General features: G+C 44.1%; 1 protein-coding gene and 1 long non-coding RNA gene across 5 annotated transcripts in view; one reads left to right on the top strand and one right to left on the bottom strand.

The window, feature by feature from the left end:
• The window catches only part of LOC106502360, a 293,538-nt gene extending 277,824 nt beyond the window's left edge, over nucleotides 1-15,714 (top strand). Inside the window, exons 7-8 of the long non-coding RNA XR_001295918.2 lie at nucleotides 14,110-14,464; nucleotides 15,022-15,714. This is a non-coding gene — a long non-coding RNA (uncharacterized LOC106502360). The remainder of the gene's footprint in view (nucleotides 1-14,109; nucleotides 14,465-15,021) is intronic.
• Nucleotides 131-20,295, bottom strand: part of FGF1 (fibroblast growth factor 1) — a 112,710-nt gene continuing 92,545 nt past the window's right edge. For 3 of the 4 annotated variants that reach the window (XM_005683084.3, XM_005683082.3, XM_018050209.1), the window contains 2 exons: nucleotides 10,274-10,377; nucleotides 131-3,390 (listed from right to left, as the gene is read on the bottom strand). In XM_005683084.3, coding sequence (XP_005683141.2) covers nucleotides 3,196-3,390; nucleotides 10,274-10,377 — 299 coding nt within the window. In that variant the 3' untranslated portion in view covers nucleotides 131-3,195. The remainder of the gene's footprint in view (nucleotides 3,391-10,273; nucleotides 10,378-20,295) is intronic. The other variant, XM_018050210.1, reaches the window with a different exon arrangement.

Raw genomic sequence — 20,295 nt, 5'->3', positions numbered from 1 at the left:
ATTAACCTTCAAGTCTCATATCTGGTAACAAGCTAAGTGTAGGAAACAAAGCATCCAGAGCTCAGGGATGCCGGCTAAGTCCTTACGCAGGAAGATGAGACACGGTGACGTTCAAAAACCGAGAGAAAAGTTTTCGCCTATAAGTGTAACATTTACTAATATTTTTAAGGTGCAAAAAAAGAGAGACAGTGATGTGAATGACAGGCATCTTCTTCTTCTGAGGTCTGCTTTGCACCCCAGGAACTTGATCGGTTTAAGCAGTATGCTTTACAAGGCTGAGGACCTGGGCTCCATCTCCTCCAGCACAAAGCACGGACCCTTATCTTCAGTAACATGGGATGCTCTAGTCAGTTTTTTGTAAGTCCACGTGGTTAGCCATGGGAGGCTTTAATTATCATCCCTTCCGAGGAAACAGATTTCCACCACCTCCACCATCACATTGAAAACAATCAGAAGCGTATACACTCCTGATGCTTTGTACAGAATGCCAGGCAACTCATAGCAGTTGGCTTGAAAATGAATCCACATGATGGGCATCTGACAGGCAGATGGCTCCGCAACTTTCTCACAGGAGAGAGAGCGCAACAGGAATGCTCCAGGCTTGAGGAACGAGAACATGTTCAAAACAGCGCAGGGAACTGCCACCCACTTCCTTCATAGAGGATCGGAAGGCCTTTTTTATTGATTTGAAGGTTATCTCCCTGAACTGACATGGTTCTGCAATTGCAGTGTTAGGTTTACCTGGCCATACCCTGACACTTCGATAGAGGCTTTTCTCAAGCTGGGGGTTGCTAATTCTTCCAAAACATTGGTTTCTGGGAGTTGTTTATTCAGCAGTCATCTACAGATTCTCCAGTCTTTACTTGACTGAAAGAAATGAATCCTCAGCATTTTTCATTATAAGCATTATATAATGCCCTGGGAGAGAATACAGCAGCAAACGAGGCAATGTTCCCGGGGGCGCCAGGGCCCAGTAAAATGCCCGGCACGCCTTTGGCACTTACTCATTGCGTGAATACACGAGTAATGACTGGGCTAAGCTTGTCAAGTTCACAGTAATGTTTCTTCTCAATGCTTTGGGTCTTTGCAACCACAGACTTCTGTCTCATCTTTTAGCCACAGTTTTAATTTTTCTTGGCCAATGTTATACTTGAATTTGATTCATAAACTAAAAATTATGGACCATTCTAAATATCTTAGAATTCCTCACTGGGTACCTTTTCCTGGCCAAATCTTTATAGTCAAGAGATGTCAAGCCACACTGCACTATCCCCAACTTCCCTGCAAAGACTTACTAAAATAAAATAAAATTGTCTTATCCAAGTTACAAAAACAGAAGAAGTTATGAAATGTTCTGCTGTACAAACGCAGAATTATATTAATAATGTAGTGTTAACTTAGTTCCTCAATTGTAGTATCATGCTGAACTTTCACATACTGCCATTTTTCTTATTCAGAATAGTTCAATTACTAAGGAATTACCTTTCAATTAATAATCACTGAAAATCATTATAAGACATCAGTTTTTATACATAATTATATCATTGCTCGAGAGTCCCCATTTTCAAAAGAAAATTTGTAACATCACAGTGAAAAACAAAGAGAAATCTCATTTTCTAAGGTAAATGTAGTAGTCTAAGTAGTAGATAGTTAAGGAGCTTATATAGCATATGCTATTATTACCATTCTCAATGGCTGAATACTAATCCATTTAACTGCCTTTGAGCTGTATATTTTTAAATATGAGTAAAAGGTACAATCTCACAGTAAGTTTAAATGGCTTATTAAAGGCCTTTACATGGCAACAGTATCATGTCAGAGATGAATGGTGTTTCTAATTTGCTAGCCACTTGGGTCAAGTTTTCTTGAAGCAGGAAGCATATTTATATAAGTAATCATCACACAAATGGCCTTTTGGGAAAAGCTGTTTGTGAGGGTTTAGCATTTTTGAAGTATGCTTTTGTATATCTTCTAAATGGGCATTTTATAGGCATTGGGCCAAAGTGCTTTGAACCCACAATCTGTAACTCAAGCATAACTGCCTGAGTGCTGGAAGATCCATGGAGCATGGGGTCTGGGTTTGAGCCCCCTTATATCTGAATAACACTTTCAGGGACCTTGCTATTTAATGTGTGGGGGTGGAGTGGATAGGCAGCAGCATCTGCAGCACCTAGGATCTTGTAAGAAATGGGAAAACTCCACCGCAGAGTCACTGAACCATAATCTGCAGTCAAAACAAGATGCTCTATGGTTTGTAAGCAGTGCCCCAGGACCCCCAAACCTGTACTTTCTGGTGCCCACACACAGGTCATGGTGTCCCTTTCTCTTTCCTTCTCATTTCTAGAATATCCTTTTTGGAGAATAACATCCTCTGAGCCTATGCTTCCCCTATCTTATCACTCCCACACCCACTCCCCAGACCCAAATGAATTTCCCAACACCTGACAACCTGATTTTTATCAAGAATCCACTTCTGCTCTCCACCTGACATCATCCAAGGGCTTCCTGCTGCTGAATAACCAGGGGGAAGTCAAGGCATTGTAACAGTTCCTAAGGCTGTGCCCTTCATTCTGCTCTCCTGTGCCCGAGCCTCCCACGATCCTCCCAGTGGGATTGTGCACTGAAATCCCACTCGAATCCAGTCAGCCTCCCCTTGCCACTGGAATCCCTTCTGTTCTTGAGAGGGGATTTCTTCATCCATGTTTCCACTCATGGAAAGCTGCCTTCCTCCAACCTAGCCATCAACTTTTCTGCTGACATTCGTGATGGATTGAAAGGATGAAAGGGAATCATGCCAGATGTTCGGGGGACTCAGGCAGGGTTTACTCTGTAGAGGGAATTGCATGCAGTTACTCCCAACCCACTTGGCAGCCCCCTGCTCATACTTCATTTGGCCCCACCCATGCATCGAGAGGCTCAGCCAGCAGCAGATGCCCAGAGGCAACTGGACTTCCAAACCAGACCCAGACTGGCCAGCCAGCTGGCCCCTAAAAGCCATTTGGTCCCTCAGTTCCAAACTGTGCCAGGGCGAAGGGCTCTAAAAATAGTGAACTGGGCATGTAGAAGCGCATTACAGGTTTAGGCTCTGTGGGCCAGGGGTTAGCACGGCCAATGGTAAAGGGTACAATCTGGGGTCAGCCAGGTGAGGACGCCTTCAGATTCCTCTGGAGTGGTCAGCACCCAGAACAGATTTCTTTAATCAGAGGAAACTGGCAGGGGGAGAAACAAGATGGCTTTCTGGCCGAAGTGAGTCCGAGGACCGAGTTTGGAGCTTCCGTTCTTCTTGAGACCAATGAACCAATTCTTCTCTGCATGCTTCTTGGATATGTAGGTGTTATAATGGTTTTCCTCCAGCCTTTCCAGGAACAAACATTCCTCACTGGGTGTCTGCTAAAAAAAATAACAAAACCAGAGAGAGTAGAATAATTAGTGAGTGGTTTTCGATGGGGTTCCTCTGTTTACTAGTTGTGTGACCTTGAGCAAGTTAGTGAGGCTGTCTGTGCTTCACTTTTTTTTGTTCAATGAAGCAAATACTGGGAAAATAATGGAACCTGTGTCTGAGGCTAGAAATGAGGACTTCAGTGAGCCTTCAGTGTGCGTCTGCTGTTATGCAAGCTCTTCTCGTGTCTGTTGTGCTTAGGACCCTGCACTCTCCCACGGAGGAAATCCTGAATGACTTTAAGTACCTCAAGGACAGGGCTGAATCTTTTGTTTCTGTGGAGACCTGACACCTAGGTTTGACCGTGAAAAACATCCAAAAGAGGTGAAACCAGATTGTGATGCTGTGGGACGTTCTTAAGTGTGATCCTGAAGAGTAAATGAAAACCTGCCAATTTCGCTTTATACCCTGGTGGTTTTCACTAACAACATCAGGATTTTACTTTAGTGCTATTATGAACATGCTGCTGCTGCTGTGCTGCTAAGTTGCTTCAGTCGTGTCCTACTCTGAGCGACCCCATAGATGACAGCCCTTCAGGCTTCCCTGTCCCTGGGATTCTCCAGGCAAGAACACTGGAGTGTGTTGCCATTTCCTTCTCCAGTGCATGAAAGTGAAAAGTGAAAGTGAAGTCACTCAGTCATGTCCAACTCTTCCTGACCCCACGGACTGTAGCCTACCAGGCTCCTCTGTCCATGGGATTCTCCAGGCAAGAGTACTGGAGTGGGTTGCCATTGCCTTCTCCATTATGAACATGAGTGCACAAAATTGTCCTAAGCACAAAACATGTCCTGGAACGTAAAGGGTTGTTTTTGTTTTTGTTTTAATGAAAATAACTTTATTTTTTGCTACTTATCAAAAGAATGGTACTTGTAAAAATCACAGCTTCACTTTAAAAACAGAAAGAAAAAAATCACCCCAAAGCATACCCATTCAGATATAAGCATCTGTTAACAGTTGATTAACTTCCTTCCATACATCTTTATGTATGAGCATACAGAGACATAGATAGGCCATATGGATATAGATTTAGGATGTTATCAAAATGGCATGTTATCTCTGCTGTTTTAAAAATGGGTGATAAACCTATGAAAACATATTTAATCTCACTAGCAAGAAGATGTAAATTAAAAAATGATTTAACTTATGTTGGTTATAATAATCTTAAAAAGATTTACAAGGCTTGGTATTGGGGAGAGTGTGGGAAATAGGCACTTTTACACACATTGGTGAGATTAATTGGTGGAAACTTTTTGAGGGGACTTTTGCATATGCTGAAGCTGAAACTCCAATACTTTAACCACCTGATGTGAAGAACTGACTCATTAAAAAGGACCCTGATGCTGGGAAAGATTGAAGGTAGGAGAAGGGGATGAAGAGGAGGAGATGATTGAATGGCATCACCGACTCGATGGACATAAATTTGAGCAAGCTCTGGGAGTTAGTAATAGACAGGGAGGCCTGGTGTGCTGCAGTCCATGGGGTTGCAAAGAGTTGGACACGACTGAGTGACTGAATTGAACTTGCATGTGCATCAAAATTTAAAGTATGCGTTACCCTTGACTCAGTGATTTCCCTTCTAGGAATTGACACTTCTGAGTTAGTTGAGCAAGTGTAAAACTATATTTTCAAAAGATGTTCTTTAATATTGGCTATAATGATAACATGGGAAACAATGTAAATACCCATGGAACTGTGATTGGTTAAGTGGAGAGCGGTATATCCACATGAAAGATCCAATGCAACTGTCAATTTATTAATTGGATACATAGTTAAAACATTTTAAATTGTGCAATTACACTGAAAATATCTACCAACAATTACTTTTCTTTCTTTCTTTTCTTTTTTTTAATTTTTTTTTTACTAAAATGCATGTTAGAATGGGAGGAATTCCAGTTCTTGGCAGTTTCTATTTGTCAAGATTTTAGAATACGTTTATTATGTTTGGACATAAGACAGGAGTTTTAAAATACATGTGCTCTGTATTGACTTAGCTCCAATTCCAAGTCATGTGATGTCTATGTTATCTCTTCACTCAGCAACGGTTGGCAAGTCCCTTTCTGGTGGTTTCCAATCCTGTTGTTTATTCTCTATTGGTGAGCATGTTTGTGTGTATAGACTGTCAGTCCTACTGAGGAAAGAGATGGAATCTTGTCAGCCTTGTGTCTCCTCCCCAACACAGAGAATTTGCACATAAGAGGTGTTCACCAAGTAGGTGATGAATGTACTTTCATTCTTGAGTTCATTTAAAGTATTCAGTAAGGTTATCTTTGATTAGTAAGGAACTACGTAAAAGGATTATACAGTGAAAGTGACAAATAGATTCACGGGTTTAGATCTGATAGACAAGAATGCCAGAAGAACTACGGATGGAAGTTCCTAATGTTGTATACGAGGCGGTGATCAAAACCATTCCCAAGAAAAAGAAAGCAAAAAGACAAAATGGTTGTCTGAGGAGGCCTTACAAATAGCTGAGAAAGAAGAGAAGTGAAAGGCAATGAGAAAAGAAGAGATATACCCATCTGAATGCAGAGTTCCAAAGAATAGCAAAGAGAGATAAGAAAGCCTATCTAAGTGATCAATGCAAAGAAATAGAGGAAAACAATAGAATGGGGAAGACTAGAGATCTCTTCAAGAAAATTAGAGATACCAAGGGAACATTTCATGTAAAGATGGGTACAATAAAGGACAAAAATGATATGGACCTAACAAAAGCAAAAGATATTAAGAAGAGGTGGCAAGAATACACAGAAGAACTATACAAAAAAGATTTTCATGACCCAGATAACCACGATGGTATGACCACTCACCTAGAGCCAGACATTTTCGAGTGTGAAGTCAAGTGGGTCTTAGGAAGTATCACTATGAACAAAGCTAGTAGAGGTGATGGAATTCCAGCTGAGCTGTTTCAAATCCTAAAAGATGATGCTGTGAAAGTGCTACACTCAATATGTCAGCAAATTTGGAAAACTCAGCAGTGGCCATAGGACTGGAAAAGGTCAGTTTTCATTCCAATCCCAAAGAAGGGCAATGCCAAAGAATGTTCAAACTACCTCATAGTTGCACTCATTTCGCATGCTAGCAAAGTAATGCTCAAAATTCTCCAAGCGAGGCTTCAACAGTACGTGAACCAAGAAATTCCAGATGTACAAGCTGAATTTAGAAAAGGCAAAGGAACCAGAGGTCAAACTGCCAACATCCATTGGATCATAGAAAAAGCAAGAGAATTCCAGAAAACATATACTTCTGCTTCATTGACTATGCTAAAGTCTTTGACTATATGGATCACAACAAACTGGAAAATTCTTAAAGAAAGTGGAATACCAGACCACTTTACCTGCCTCCTAAGAAATCTGTATGCAGGTCAAGAAGCAACAGTTAGAACCAGGCAGCACAATGGACTGGTTCCAAATTGGGAAAGGAGTAAATCAAGGCTGTATATTGTCACCCTGCTTATTTTACTTATAGGAAGTACATCATGTGCAATTCGGGCTGGATAAAGCACAAGCTGGAATCAAGATTGCTGGGAAAAATATCAGTAACCTCAGATAGGCAGATGACACCACACTTATGGAAGAAAGTGAAGAAGAACTAAAGATCCTCTTGATGAAGGTGAAAGAAGAAAGTGAAAAAGCTGGCTTAAAATGACATTCAAAAAACTAAGATCATGGGATCCAGTCCCACCACTTCATGGCAAATAGATGGAGAAACAATGGAAACAGTGACTGACCTTATTTTCTTGGGCTCCAAAATCACTGCAGATGGTGACTGCAGCCATGAAATTTAAAGACACTTGCTCCTTGGAAGAAAAGCTATAACAAACCTAGACAGCATATTAAAAACCAAAGACATTACTTTGCCAACAAAGGTCCATCAAGTCAAAGCTATGGTTTTTCCAGTAGTCATGTGCAGATGTGAGAGTTAGACCATAAAGAGAAGGCTGAGTGCCTAGAATTGGTGCTTTTGAACTGTAGTGCCAGAGAAGATTGAGAGTCCCTTGAACCATAAGGAAATCCAGTCAATCCTAAAGGAAATCAACCCTGAATATTCATTAAAAAGACTGATGCTAAAGCTGAAGCTCCAATACTTTGTCCACCTGATACAATGAACCTACTCATTGGCAAATAGCTGATGCTGGGAAAGATTGAGAGCAAGAGAAAAGGGCCACAGAGGACGAGATGGTTGGATGGCATTGCTGACTTAATGGACGTGAGTTTGAGCCAACTCCAGGAGATGGTGAAGGACAGGAAAGCCCGGCATGCTGCAGTCCATGGGGTTGCAAAGAGCTGGACACGACTGAATGACTGAACAACAACAACAGTGTAACAGGAGGTGTTCTGCTCCTTATTCATCTGTAGCCTAGTGCAGTGACAGCTGGGCGAGACACTTTAGACCATTTAGGAACAAGATAGGATATAGATGAAATATTTGATTAGATGACTCTGCAGCCTCTGGAGGAACTTGCCCAGACATTAGTCTGGTGCACATCATCGGGGTGGGAGGAGGTTGGCAGTGTTGGACCCATGTGGGTTATCCACTCTCCTGCAGGGAGGACTCAGCCTATGACAGCCCTCCGTGGGTGTCACGCCTGGGTGCTGTGATGAAGCTGAGCATGGCCACGTCCCTCACCTGATGTGTCTGTTACACAAGAGCAGCTGACACACAGAATTGCTGAGTCACAGGCTGAGTCAGAGGCCAAATTGGAGATGCTCTATCTGTGCTTCAAGCAGGATTTGTCAGCACTTACTGTGCACTTCGTGCAGTGCCATAGGCCTGGGGATTAACAGCTGATTCATGGCTGTTGTTCTAGTTAATTTTTTATATTTAGCATGAAAAAGAATGAAGTGAAAGTGTTAGTCACTCAGTCATGTCTGACTCTTTGCAACCCCATGTCATGCTTTCCCTCAATTACGTAGGCGATGGATACCCACTATAGAAAATTTGGAAAATACAAAAAAGCATTCGCGTATTATAAAGTCATCCATTCACCATTCCCAAAGATAAATATGTTAATGTTTTAGAGCCTTTCAAACTTAAAAAAAAAATGTACTTTCCACGTAAAAAAATTTGTATCTGGATAAATGAATACCTGCTATTGGCTAAGAGCATGGGGCAGAGCTCTGAGATATTTTAGAACTTTGCTTCATCAATGAAGGCAGATGAAAATTCATATTCTTAGGAATATGAAAATAGTGATATATTAAGATCACCCTGGGCATATTTCAGGTGAATCAGTGATATCCAAGACTATGGTTAGAGAAGGGTGTTTCAATCCTAGAGGAAATGGAATTTAAGGGGCATTCTCCATCAAAGTTTTATACAAGTAAGAGAAGGTTATAATAAACATCAGTATTGACTTAAAGAAAAGCCATAAATCTGTAACATATAACGTGATAATGAAGGTAAGGAATCTGTAAAGCAGTTGCGTTACAGCTGTCATTGCTCTGTGCGTGTGGATTCTGTGTGTTGTCTCTCTGACTCTCCTGACCTATGTTAAGTATGCGGTAATTACTGTTCATTACTGTCCTTGCTTCAGGTAAGGCTCAGAGTAGGTGAGTAACTTGCCAAACTGGCAGAGACATGAGATTAAGTTACGAGTCTGAGACTGATTGATGGATTGGTCTATTGATTTCATTACAGATTGGAAGATCTGCCTTAAAAAAAATATCTACTCTCACTTCCAGTGACTGCCTAGCTCTAAACCCTTTCAAGTTGTCCAAATCAATCTGTATTTCAGCAAACAACCTACAGGAGTTAGCTGTTCCTCCGATGGTCTCATCTGCTGAGCCCTAGTGGGCAGCATGAAAAAGATGAACTGTGTTCAGACCCCAAGCCCTAGCTGAAATTCCAGCTTCAAGAAAAAGTTTGAATTGCCACTTGGCAATTTGATTTAAGTTAAAGGGAGCCCTGGACTGAAATTCCCCTGCTGGCTGCCTTTTGGTAGATGTCTTCATAAAAGGGAAGAAGGGGGTTTGGTGAAGCCTTAATGTTCAGTTGTTAGGCTACAGAGAAGGGATTATTGAAATCCAGAAATAATGTGCAAAAGGTGCAGCCATTGGCTTTAGCTCTCTTTCAATTCAAATCCTTTACCAGAGATACGAATAGGGACAAAATCAAATTGACCCTGTTTCCTTCCTTTCTCACAAAGATCAATATGTACTGAGTCAGACTTGTATAAAGCCTTAAGTAACAGAGGGAAGGAGAAGGATTTTAGCCACTGAATAAGCTCTTGGACCGTGCTTCTCCAGGGCAGGGATGTGTCTATTCATTACCCTCCCCACTCCCACCCCCCACCCTCCTCTCACCCCTGTACCCAACTGCACTTACACACAGGAGGCATTACTACATGTTTGTTGAATTAACTTATTAAACTTTTTATCCTTTTAGGTGACCCTTCCAGAATAAAAGGACTATTTTAAAAGTTTCATGTATGACGTATCAACTGCGAGAGTCTGGGCTCTGCAGTTTTCATAAAAAGCATGAGACATACCTATATAACCCAAGGCACATGCTCAGGAAGCATTTTTGGAATTAATGAATGAATGAATAAAGTGGGATTGGGTATTCTGGAGCAAGTGACTGGATGAGTTACTAAAATTTCAATCAATGTTTTCTCTTTGTCTATGTGATAATATGTTGGAGTATTTTGAGAGAATACCGCAAGAAACTCTTATGTTTGTGCCTAAAATAAAGCAGTGTGGAGGGTGGGAATCCTGCTGGAAAAAATAACAAACAGAGACTAATTGATGCTTTATAGTTTGCATCACTCCATGTAACAAGATTTCTGGAAACCTCAAACCTTGGCTGAGTCTGGAAGCATGTCAGCCACATACTTACTGAGCCGTACAAAAGCCCGTTGGTGTCCATGGCCAAGAACTGGCCAGTCTCCGTACTCTTAATATACACCTCCCCTATGCTTTCCGCATAGAGCTGCAGCTGAACTGAAATAAAAATAACACGAGCAAAAGTAAATAAACACTAAGCTTTTGCCGATAGAGTCTGGCAGCCAGGACAGTTAGCCACGGAAAATTCTGCTCATTCATCTCACAGAGCCCTCAAGGATGAGCCTCATATTAATCAAAACATAGAAATACAGTTCCTTTTTCTTTGCCCTCCAAAGAAAGCCGTCTGTTGGGAGTCATGTTCTCGAGGGAAGGAGAGGTGGTAGCAGGCTCGCCCACCCGTCTCTGCCTCGTTTGTGACCCCAAATGCACTTCACAGGGCAGGGTCAGGGGAGGAAGCTCATTCACTTCCCTGGATCCAGCATCCCAGCAAGCGATCTTGGGGTACCACAGAGTCGGCAGCTGGCCAGCCTGAGGCTGTTCGGCTTCAGTTCTCAACCTGCTTTGGCAGGAGTGCTGGGAAGGCCTGGGCCTTCCTTTCATGGGTGCTTTTCATGGACAGATTGTTATTTTTCAGAATCTAATAATGTTATTTTCCCAGATGGAAGAGGTTCCCAGGAAGTTATTGGCACGTATGAAACTCAAGGAGCTTACCCATGAGGAAGTTCAGTCAAGCCCCTACCTCTGTGGCAACCCCACTCGGGTACTGGTAGAGGGGAAATCCTGACCTCTGACAGGGAGAATGAGGAAGGTACCTGGGATGGGAGTGGTGGTTCTCAACTGGGGATGATTTTGTTCTGCAGGGGTCAGGTAGCCATGTCTGTAGACTCTTGGTTGTCCCAGCTAGGGTGGGATAGTGCTACTCACATCTAGCAAGTAGAAGCCAGGTATACTGCTCAACATCCTACAGTGCCCAGGGAACCCCTTCACAGCAAGGAATTATTCAGCCCCAAAAGTCAGTAGTGCCAAGGTTGGGAAACACTGAAGTTAAGGGTAAAGACTGAGATGCTCTGAGTTACCTCCTCTCCAGTTACACTGACTGACACTCCCATGGTGCCTTACCCACTTCTGGACAATTTCATTGGTCCTAACCATTGTTATGATTAGGGGTGAAGTCTGGACTGGGGACCACTGAGCATCCAACAGTTCTTTGGGAGTCAGCTGACCTCTCTAAGGGTTGACTTTGTCAGAGGCCAAGGTACAGGGGATGCTAGAAGGAGCACAGGCCTTCAGTTTGAACCCCTAGGCCCCTCATTGCTTTTCTTTGTTTTCATTTTTTATTTGATTTCTTAGAATCAGAAATGTATTCCCATGTTTCATACTTGGAAACACAGAGGAGGAGGTGGTGAATGTCCTCCTTCTGCCCCTTTCAACCTCTTGCTCCCAATTGATGGGGGTCAAGACAGACAGGGATCCTTGCCCTTCCCCTGGGATACATTCTCCTGGGTAGACAAAGACAAACAAGTTAACTCCTCCTAGGTATATTTTGAGTGTGTTCTTCTAGAGAGATTTTATGCATGAGAAATAGGTTTTATCCCTCCTGTCTTTTTGTTTTTTCCTACACAAATGGTGAGATACCCTACAGTCCTGTACCTGTGTTTTTCAGTTAAAACTGACTTCTTTGCGCTGAAGCAGTGAAGAAGTTACCCTCCATCTTTGCCAATTGAATTGTGTCCCCTTATGTGGATGTGTGGTAATCATTTTACCACTTCCTTATTAGTATGTCTGTATCTTCTCATTTCCCTCTGTTTTCCTTATCTTCTGATTCATCCCAAGGGTGATATGTAGTTACATCACCATTATTGAAGACTCAGTTCTCTTGTCCTTGAAAGTCTTTGCTGCAGAGACTCAGGACCTCCACTCACTTCCTCTGGTGAGCAGAGTTTATTTAACTGATAAGAATAAAGCGAGCGCGACCAGGCCTCCTGGCTCTGCTTAGCTCTGAGGGGCAGTCATGAAAGCACAGGCCAGAGGCCTCCTCTCTCCAGCCTCGGGTCCCACCACTCGCTCACTGAGTCACTACTCCAGCCACACCACTCCTTTCCCACACCAATTTCTCTTCTGCCACAGGATCTTTGCACACAGGCTCTGCCCTCTGTCTGGTATCTCCTCTCCCCTAATAGTCACAAAGATGGTCCTTTTCCTCCTGGCCTCAGCCCAAAAACCCTTCCTCAGAGAGGCCTTCCCCCCACAAGTACCCCACAACACTCTGCACAGCAAGTCCTTTCACCCCCACCCCAGGAGCCCTGGCACCCTAGTCTCTGCATCTTTGTCTTTCTCCTTCCTGGTTTGTTTCCTTCATGGCACTTAGCGTGCACTTATTTTTGTTGTTTAGGGCTTTACTCATTTATTTCTGCCTCCCCAGGGGAGTGTACACTTGGAAGAAAGGGCAGGAATTTTATCTGTCCTATTTCCCCTTCAGTCTCCTGTGCCTCCCACAGTGCTTTGCACCCTGGGGAGAACCAGTATGTATTTGTTGAGTGGACAATGTTAGGCTAATCTTTGCAGAGATGATTCTGTTGGCCCATCATTAGTAGGCTGCACATTTTGAATTGTGTTTCCAATAATGCTTTGTGGAGTGAAGTAACATGTAACCGAGTTGTGAGTTGTAAGGTTCAAGGCTGGGCTTTGCCACTTAGGAGCAGGACCTTGGCTGGGTTGTTTAACTTTCAGGCCACAGTCTCCTTGTTAGTAAAATTGGAATGATTTAGATTCAATTTCTAGAGTTTTTTTCCCACCACTAGCAGTCTTGAAAGCATGTAAATACATTTAATGATGGTGCTAAATACAACAGAATATTATTTCACCATAAAAAGGAATAAAGGACTGGTGCATGCTACAGCATGGCTGAACCTTGAAAGCATGTTAAGTGAAGAAGCTTACTCACAAAGGACCACATATTGTATGATTCCATTTAAAATAAATGTCCAGAATAGGCAAAACCCGTAGAGACAGGAAGTAGATTAGTGGCAGCCAGGGGCCGAGGAAGGGGTTGGAGAGAGAAGGGGAAACTATGGTTAAGAGGTATAGGGTTTCTTTTAGGGTGATGAAAGCTGATTGTAGAGATGGTTGCACAAATCTCTAAGAAAACCACTGAATGGCATCCTTTAAATGGGTGAATTGTAAGGTATGTGAATGTATCTCAATAAAAAAATTTTTTCAATGCTCAGTATTTTCATTGACCTCTGATTTGCAGAGAACTTTCACATGTGTTTTCTATCAGTTTCTCAGCATAGTCCTGTATATTTAAGAGAGACCAAATTGCTACTTCTGCTAAGTCATGTCAGTCGTGTCCGACTCTGTGCGGCCCTATAGACGGCAGCCCACCAGGCTTCTCCGTCCCTGGGATTCTCCAGGCAAAAACACTGGAGTGGGTTGCCATTTCCTTCTCCAATGCATGAAAGTGAAAAGTGAAAGTGAAGTTGCTCGGTCGTGTCCGACTCTTAGTGATCCCATGGACTGCAGCCTACCAGGCTCCTCCATCCATGGGATTTTCCAGGCAAGAGTACTGGAGTGGGGTGGCCATCACCTTCTCCAGAGAGACCAAAGGAAGGGAATAATTGTTTATTCATCATCTACAATGTGCCAGGCATCTTGCTAGTTTCTATCTTGGTATAAATAGTGTAAAACTGAAGAGTTTGGACTCAGGAAGCAAACTGCATGAATTTAAATTCTGGCTTGGCTGTGTATTAACTGTGTAATGATTGGGTATGGTATTTACCTCTGTTTCCTTATCTGTAATGATAGAGTCTGCTCCATAGAGTTGTGAGGTTTAATGATCTGACACCTAGATGTGTCCAGTAAAATTGCTATCATTTTTATTGTGTTTAGGTGACATCATCGCTTCTCAGAGCATCCCTGGAGGAAGGTGGCACTGGCTCTGTCCTGCAGGTGAGGAAACTGAAGCTTGGTAAGAGCACCTTTACCAGACATTGTACTTGGAATCATAGACAAAACCATGACCAGAATCCAGGCCTGACTGTTTTAAATATCCTGCTTTTTCCTCTCTTTCATACAATACCTTGAACAGTTACCAGAAAGATTGGTCCAAATCAAGCCATATACACTTCACTCCTTGGTCCCCCTTATGTTCAAGATCTGACCTGCACAAGATGTCGGATGGCCATGCAGAACCCCGTTTTGTAGCCATGATGATGTTAGCTACCTGGGACTTTTGGCTCAGATGGTAAAGAATCTGCCTTCAATGCGGGAGACTTGGGTTCGATCCCTGGGTGGGAAAGATCCCTTGGAGAAGGAAATAGCTACCCACTCCAGTATCCTTGCCTGGAGAATCCCATGGACAGAGGAGCCTGGCAGGCTATAGTCCGTGGGATCACAAAGAGTCAAACACGACTGAAGTGACTTAGCACACACATCTATATAAGTAGGTCACATTATATATAAGTCAATCACGTTATAGCTGCAACAGAAACCCCAAAGTGCAAGTCCTTTGGGGTAATCAAGAAAAATGTTTTTTTAATAGACTTCCTTTTGTAGAGCAGTTTTAGGTTCATAGCAAAAATACGGGGAAAGTATGAAATTTACCATGTGCCCCTCCCCTGCATGGCACAGTCTCCCCATTATTTTCACCCCCCACCAGTGAGGTACAGTTGTTATAAATGATGAACCTACACCAGTACATCGTGATCACCTAGGAAGACTTAGTTTTTTTAGCTTTTTATTTTCTAGTCCATTTCTGTTCTGCACCTTAAATACTGCCCGTTTGTCTCGCTGTGGGGGTAGGTAGAGTTGACTTTGCCGTCTGAGGAGCCCCGTCTTGGCCATGTAAACGCTCCATGGAGGTAGACATGAGACAGAGCTGCCTGGCGCACGACTCAGCCCTCGGCCCTGAGCCCCAGCACCAAGTTGTTGCACTGGTGAGAGTTTGTCTCAAGAGTTTCCTCTGTAAATATTATTTCTCCAGGATGTCCAAGTTTCATAGCTCATTTTCACTGGATTTCTTTCTGGCTAAGTTGCTTAAACATATATCCTTCTACAAGCAGGGCTGGCAGGAAGGAGTAACACCCAGCGCGTTGCTCGCGTAGCTGACTAGGTGTCCAACTGCCTAGTGTGACTTCATTCCAGTTTTCCAAACCTACATCCTCCTGCAGCTGCTGTTAAGGGTTGGGAGGGAAGGAGAGCAAGTGGGAGAGGGGGGCTTACAAAGAGAGGGAGGGACTGGCCAACAGCCTTGGCAGAAGCAGCAGCCCTTCCCTCTTGGAGGGAGCAGGGGCCTCAGGGGAAGCCACCGAGTCATCATGTATTCATGCTCTGGGCATTACGTGCTGGGTCCTCTGTTCTGTGTGGGCAAGGTCCCCGCCTTCAGGGGCTTACACCTATTTAGGATCAGATGACCCAGAGTAATCAAGCAGTACAACAGCAAAAACTCCACTTGTTCGAGCTAAAAGTAAACAAAAGTGCAGCAACCAAAACCCTCTTTTTTCCCTCTCTCTATAATTGTTTTCTCTCTCAAAGAAAAGCAGAAAATAATGTATGATGGGGAAAAAAAGCAAACTGCAAAAGAATATTTATGGTAAATCCTTGATGAAAATTTCGTAAACAAAACATAAACCAGTGCACATAGTTCATGAATAGATAGGGAGTAAAAGGTAAAAATGTGCATTTGATTCAGTCCAAATTCATAGCAGTGGCTGCTCTGGGGAGGATGAAAATGACTGAGACTGGGGAGGGGAATGGAGGGAAATTGCCTTTCTTCCTAACTTCATTCCTTCCAAAAGACAATACTGAGGCAAGAACAGCCAGCCAGTTGGTAACAGTGGTTAACTTCGGGTGATGGGGTTGCTGATGGTTTTGTAGTGTTCTGGGTGAGGCTGAGTAGTTGATCTGTAAAGCCTGGTTTATAGCTGGTGGGCAGACATTCAGTTTCTTGCTGTTGCTGACCCCTGCGGTGCTCTGTGACCCAACACAGACTTGACCTCGGGGACCATCTAGACCTGAATGCAGGTATCTGCAGAAGGTATGTCATCTTGAGGGCAGACACACCTTTCCGACTCACTGGAAAAGACCCTGATTGAGGGCAGGAGAAGGGGTCGACAGAGGATGAGATGGTTGGATGGCATCACCAACTCAATGGACATGAGTTTGAGCAAACTCCAGGAGATGGTGAAGGACAGGGAAGCCTGATGTGCTGCAGTCTATGGGGTCACAACTTAGTGACTAAACAACAATTTAAGGGCAGACAGGGAACCGGGAAAGCTGGTGAAGGGCACTCAGGTCACACCTGCTCTGTTCAGTGTCTTCTTCCAGCACCTTCCACCAGGTTAGCACCCAGGATACAGGGGTGGAGGCAGTGCCTCCTCTCTCCCATATGGGGAATTTAGGACTTGCTCTCTATGAGCAGGGTGGTCAGTGGCTCTGTAGCATCCCAAGAATGAAGGGGCAAGTACTTTTTGAAAAAGAAGGCAAATCACTCAGCCCTCAGGGAAGTTACTGTTCCCCATCTCTGAAATATGGACAGAGACTTTTGACTTAGCAGAAGAAGTGAAAAGCAATTTTTAAAAAACGTACTCTAGTGACAGTTACAAGTTTCTTTGAGAAATTCAAACTTATAAAGCACTTTAAAAATGTGCTACAGAAAGACTGGAAACATTTGCCTGATGGACTAGTAACCATAGCGTCCCCAGTGGAATCCAGAGTCCTGCTCCTTGTCTAGGAACGCATTAAGGTGTGCTGGTTTGGGAATGGCCAATTTATCAAAAGTAAATGTCTAATAACTGACATATACAAGATGACCTTTGCAGCCCATGCTCCTGCCTCATCCTTTGGACCCTTAGGTAAGGGGGAAGCCAGGGATCTGAGTGGATATGCTGGTCCCTGTCTAGAGCTCTTCCTTCTTTTCCTGAGGAATTATAAGCTGGTATCTCTGGTTTTCTCTTCTGCTCCTCAGAGCCTTCCATTAGCTCTTCATAGTCATTTAGTCCCAATAAGACACATGATCCCTTACATTCCAAGGACAGAAAGAAGGAACAGGAGTTAGAACCTGCCAGTGCCAAGAGACATGAGCTTTGGGGCACCATGCTATTCTCTTCCTGTCCTTCCCTAGGAATTTTGAAAGGTAAGACTACAGCTGCTGCGTTCAGCAGGATGAATGCTGTGGAGGGAGGTCCCGCTTCTGCAGCACGTTCCTCCATGGCCTTTAAGCCTGCTTTCCACCTCTGTTCTCCAGATAGAGGCCCAGAGAGATTACGTGCCTGGTTTATTCTGGGTTGGAGACTTCCCGTCCTTTGCCTTGTTTACCCAAAATGAGGTCAGCCTCATTCAGAACTTGGTGAGGTTGTTTTATGTCAGTGGCATTTATAATTAAAATGTAGCCACAAGCCAGGCACTGTAAAACATTAGAGAAAGACAGAGAAGAAATAAAATGGAGTTTGTGGGGGGAAAAAAGTTACAGTGGTTTGGATACGTGTGTGTGTGTGTGTGTATGAAAAAGACTTTTCTTAGAATGTGTAAAGGTGTTTGCTTCTCCTCTAGGGTCTGAAAAAGGTGCCTGGAAAATTTTGATACAGTCCATGGACTGTGTGATATTAAAAAAAAAAATAGTCTATCTGGAAAAATCCTTCCTGTGTAAGCAGATAAGGAGCTGGTAGGGAGGAGAGGGAAGGAGGCCTTCAGCAGGATGTGCCTCCAGGGAGAGCGTGCCTGTCTGAAGACCAGTCGCTCTCTCTGATGCCTGGCTCTGCCCACTGTGGTCACCTGAAGAGCACACCAGTGCATTGGGGAGCACAGTGGGTTCACCGTCAGGTGGTGAGCCACAGCAGGATGGGGAATCTGGATCGCCCCCAGAACTGCAGGCAGGAGGGATTCACTGAAGGGAAGGAGCCCTTTCTAAAGGGCTGCAAAGCAGGGTTCTGGGGACCAGTGAACTCCTCTAGTGCCTTTAGGATGTGGTTTGATTTATAAATATTTGATTGGCACACACTTTGCTCAGGAACATTTCCATTTGTGTGGTGAGTGGTGCCGGTAATCCTGCTCCCCACGAAGCCTCGTACGTGCTTGGGGAGGTGAGGGGTGCGCACCACAGGAGGGGGCTGCAGGTTTTGGATGCTTGTGAGCTTTTTCCTATCCTCCAGTTACTGCTCCAGAAATAGGTTATGGCCCCCTTAGACAGAGAGTGAACTCCCCCCAAAAGAGCGGAGTCAGGCACGGAGCTCCTTGCTTTGCCCAAGACAGCTTGTTGTGCAGAGAGGCGAGACAGGGCAGGGCTTGCGGAGCCACTGGTGCCTGGGCACAGGGTACCTACATGCCAGACCTCAAGAGCTCCAAGCCCGGACAGTCCTGGAGATGCCGAGATGCAGGGAGCTGCTATAGCATTGGTTTAACTCAGCACACTCTGAAGATCAGATGGTTAGATGAGGAAGGCCCAGCAGCAAGCCTCAGGATGCTGCTGCTGATAAATACCATGTTTCAGGCACTTATCATGTGCCTGGCAGGCTGTTAAAGACATTCACAAACTGTCATACTTAAAATTCCAACTTTCCTATAAGGGTGGTGGGTACTGTTGCCATCCTTGTTTTTAAAACAAGGGAACTGAGGCATGTGGAGAAAAAGTAACTTCCTGACAGGGAAGCTGACGGGGAGCCAGTAAACCACAGTGATGGGTCCTGCATCTACTGGGCCCACAGATGGGCTGTGTGAATCCCTATGTTCATTTAATTAGTGTGTGGGGTGAAACCACCGCTGTGGTGTTGGTGTCAGGGGTGGAAGTGTGCTATAAGAGAGCCTTAGTTTTGGAAGATGCAGCTGAGGGTCGGGCCCAGTTTCCCAATTACTGGCTGTTCCCCAGGGCTCAGTGTTTGCAGAGTTAGTGCACAGGGCAGTTCATTATGAATGATAATTAATAACCTCATCAGGACCGTGGCTAAGAGGAAATTAAATAGTCTAGCTCAATGCCTAGCATATATTACGTGCTTGATAGATATTTATGGAATATATTATTGAATTTGAATTTATTTGCTTCCAACAGTTCATTCACTCATCCAATTAATATCTATTGGCCATGATCCTGACCGCCCAGCCATGTGCTTGACACACAGGTTGCAGTGTTGAGCTGTGAGAGACGAAGTCCCCGTCCTCAGGGAGCCCAGTGAGGCAGGAGACCATTAGATAATCACACAAGGAAATGTGTGGCATGACCCCGAGGAGGGCTGCCTTGATACAGAAGGCGCTCCTCAAACACTGCGTGTCTGAGGTAAAGCTGGCCCTCATTCCCTGTCCCTGTCCCTCCTCCAGGAGCCTCCCTCTCCTGGTGATGTGGCCACTAGCCAGCCCCCCAAGCCACACCCTAGGGGTCAACAAAAGTCTTCTCACACCCTGTGCCCAGCGGCCCTTCTCACAGCCTGCCAGTCTCCTGTCTGGTCCTGCCTGGCCTTCCTAGTGTGGCCAAGTAACAGATGTCCATAGTCTGCGTTGCTACCTGCCTGCAGCTGTGATTTGAGCCATTGTAAAGGGATGAACCAAAAACATCTCCTCTGCAGGCCAGAAATTTCCACCTGTGGAGACCTCTGACTCAGGTCTACAGGACAGTGGTCCATGCACATCCATCCGTCCTGGGTTTATTCCACTCCAAGAAAGACCTTGGGTTAGGTTCTGGGAAACTTATTCTCCTGGGGGTAGGAAGGGAATACATTTTGCAGATTTCTCAGTCTTGTCCAGGGTAGATCAACTGGTTGGGGACAAAGAGAAGCTGTGAAAGGAGTTGAGGTTTTCTTTTTTTTTTTGCCTTGTAGTACTGGAAGGCGTATAGTTCCATTTTGCATGGTGTATGTAGATTTATTTAAATATTTGATTGGCTTTTAGAAATACTCTCCCTGGAGGAAGTTTTAGAGTGTGGTTATCCACTTATCTTCATGGTCTCTAGTCATACTCCAACTAATGATCAAGGAATACAAACCGTTGTGCTAACCACCCAGGGATCATCCACTCCACGCCTGCCCAGGTTTCTGAAGAACCTTGAAATTCAGAAAGATTGTGGCAGTACCACCACTGGGCAGAAGAGGG

Source organism: Capra hircus, chromosome 7 (genome assembly GCF_001704415.2).
Source record: "Capra hircus breed San Clemente chromosome 7, ASM170441v1, whole genome shotgun sequence".
Classification (NCBI taxonomy): Eukaryota; Metazoa; Chordata; class Mammalia; order Artiodactyla; family Bovidae; genus Capra; species Capra hircus.
The sequence above is the reverse complement of the archived record's forward strand: the minus strand, read 5'-3'. Positions and strand labels throughout refer to the sequence as shown.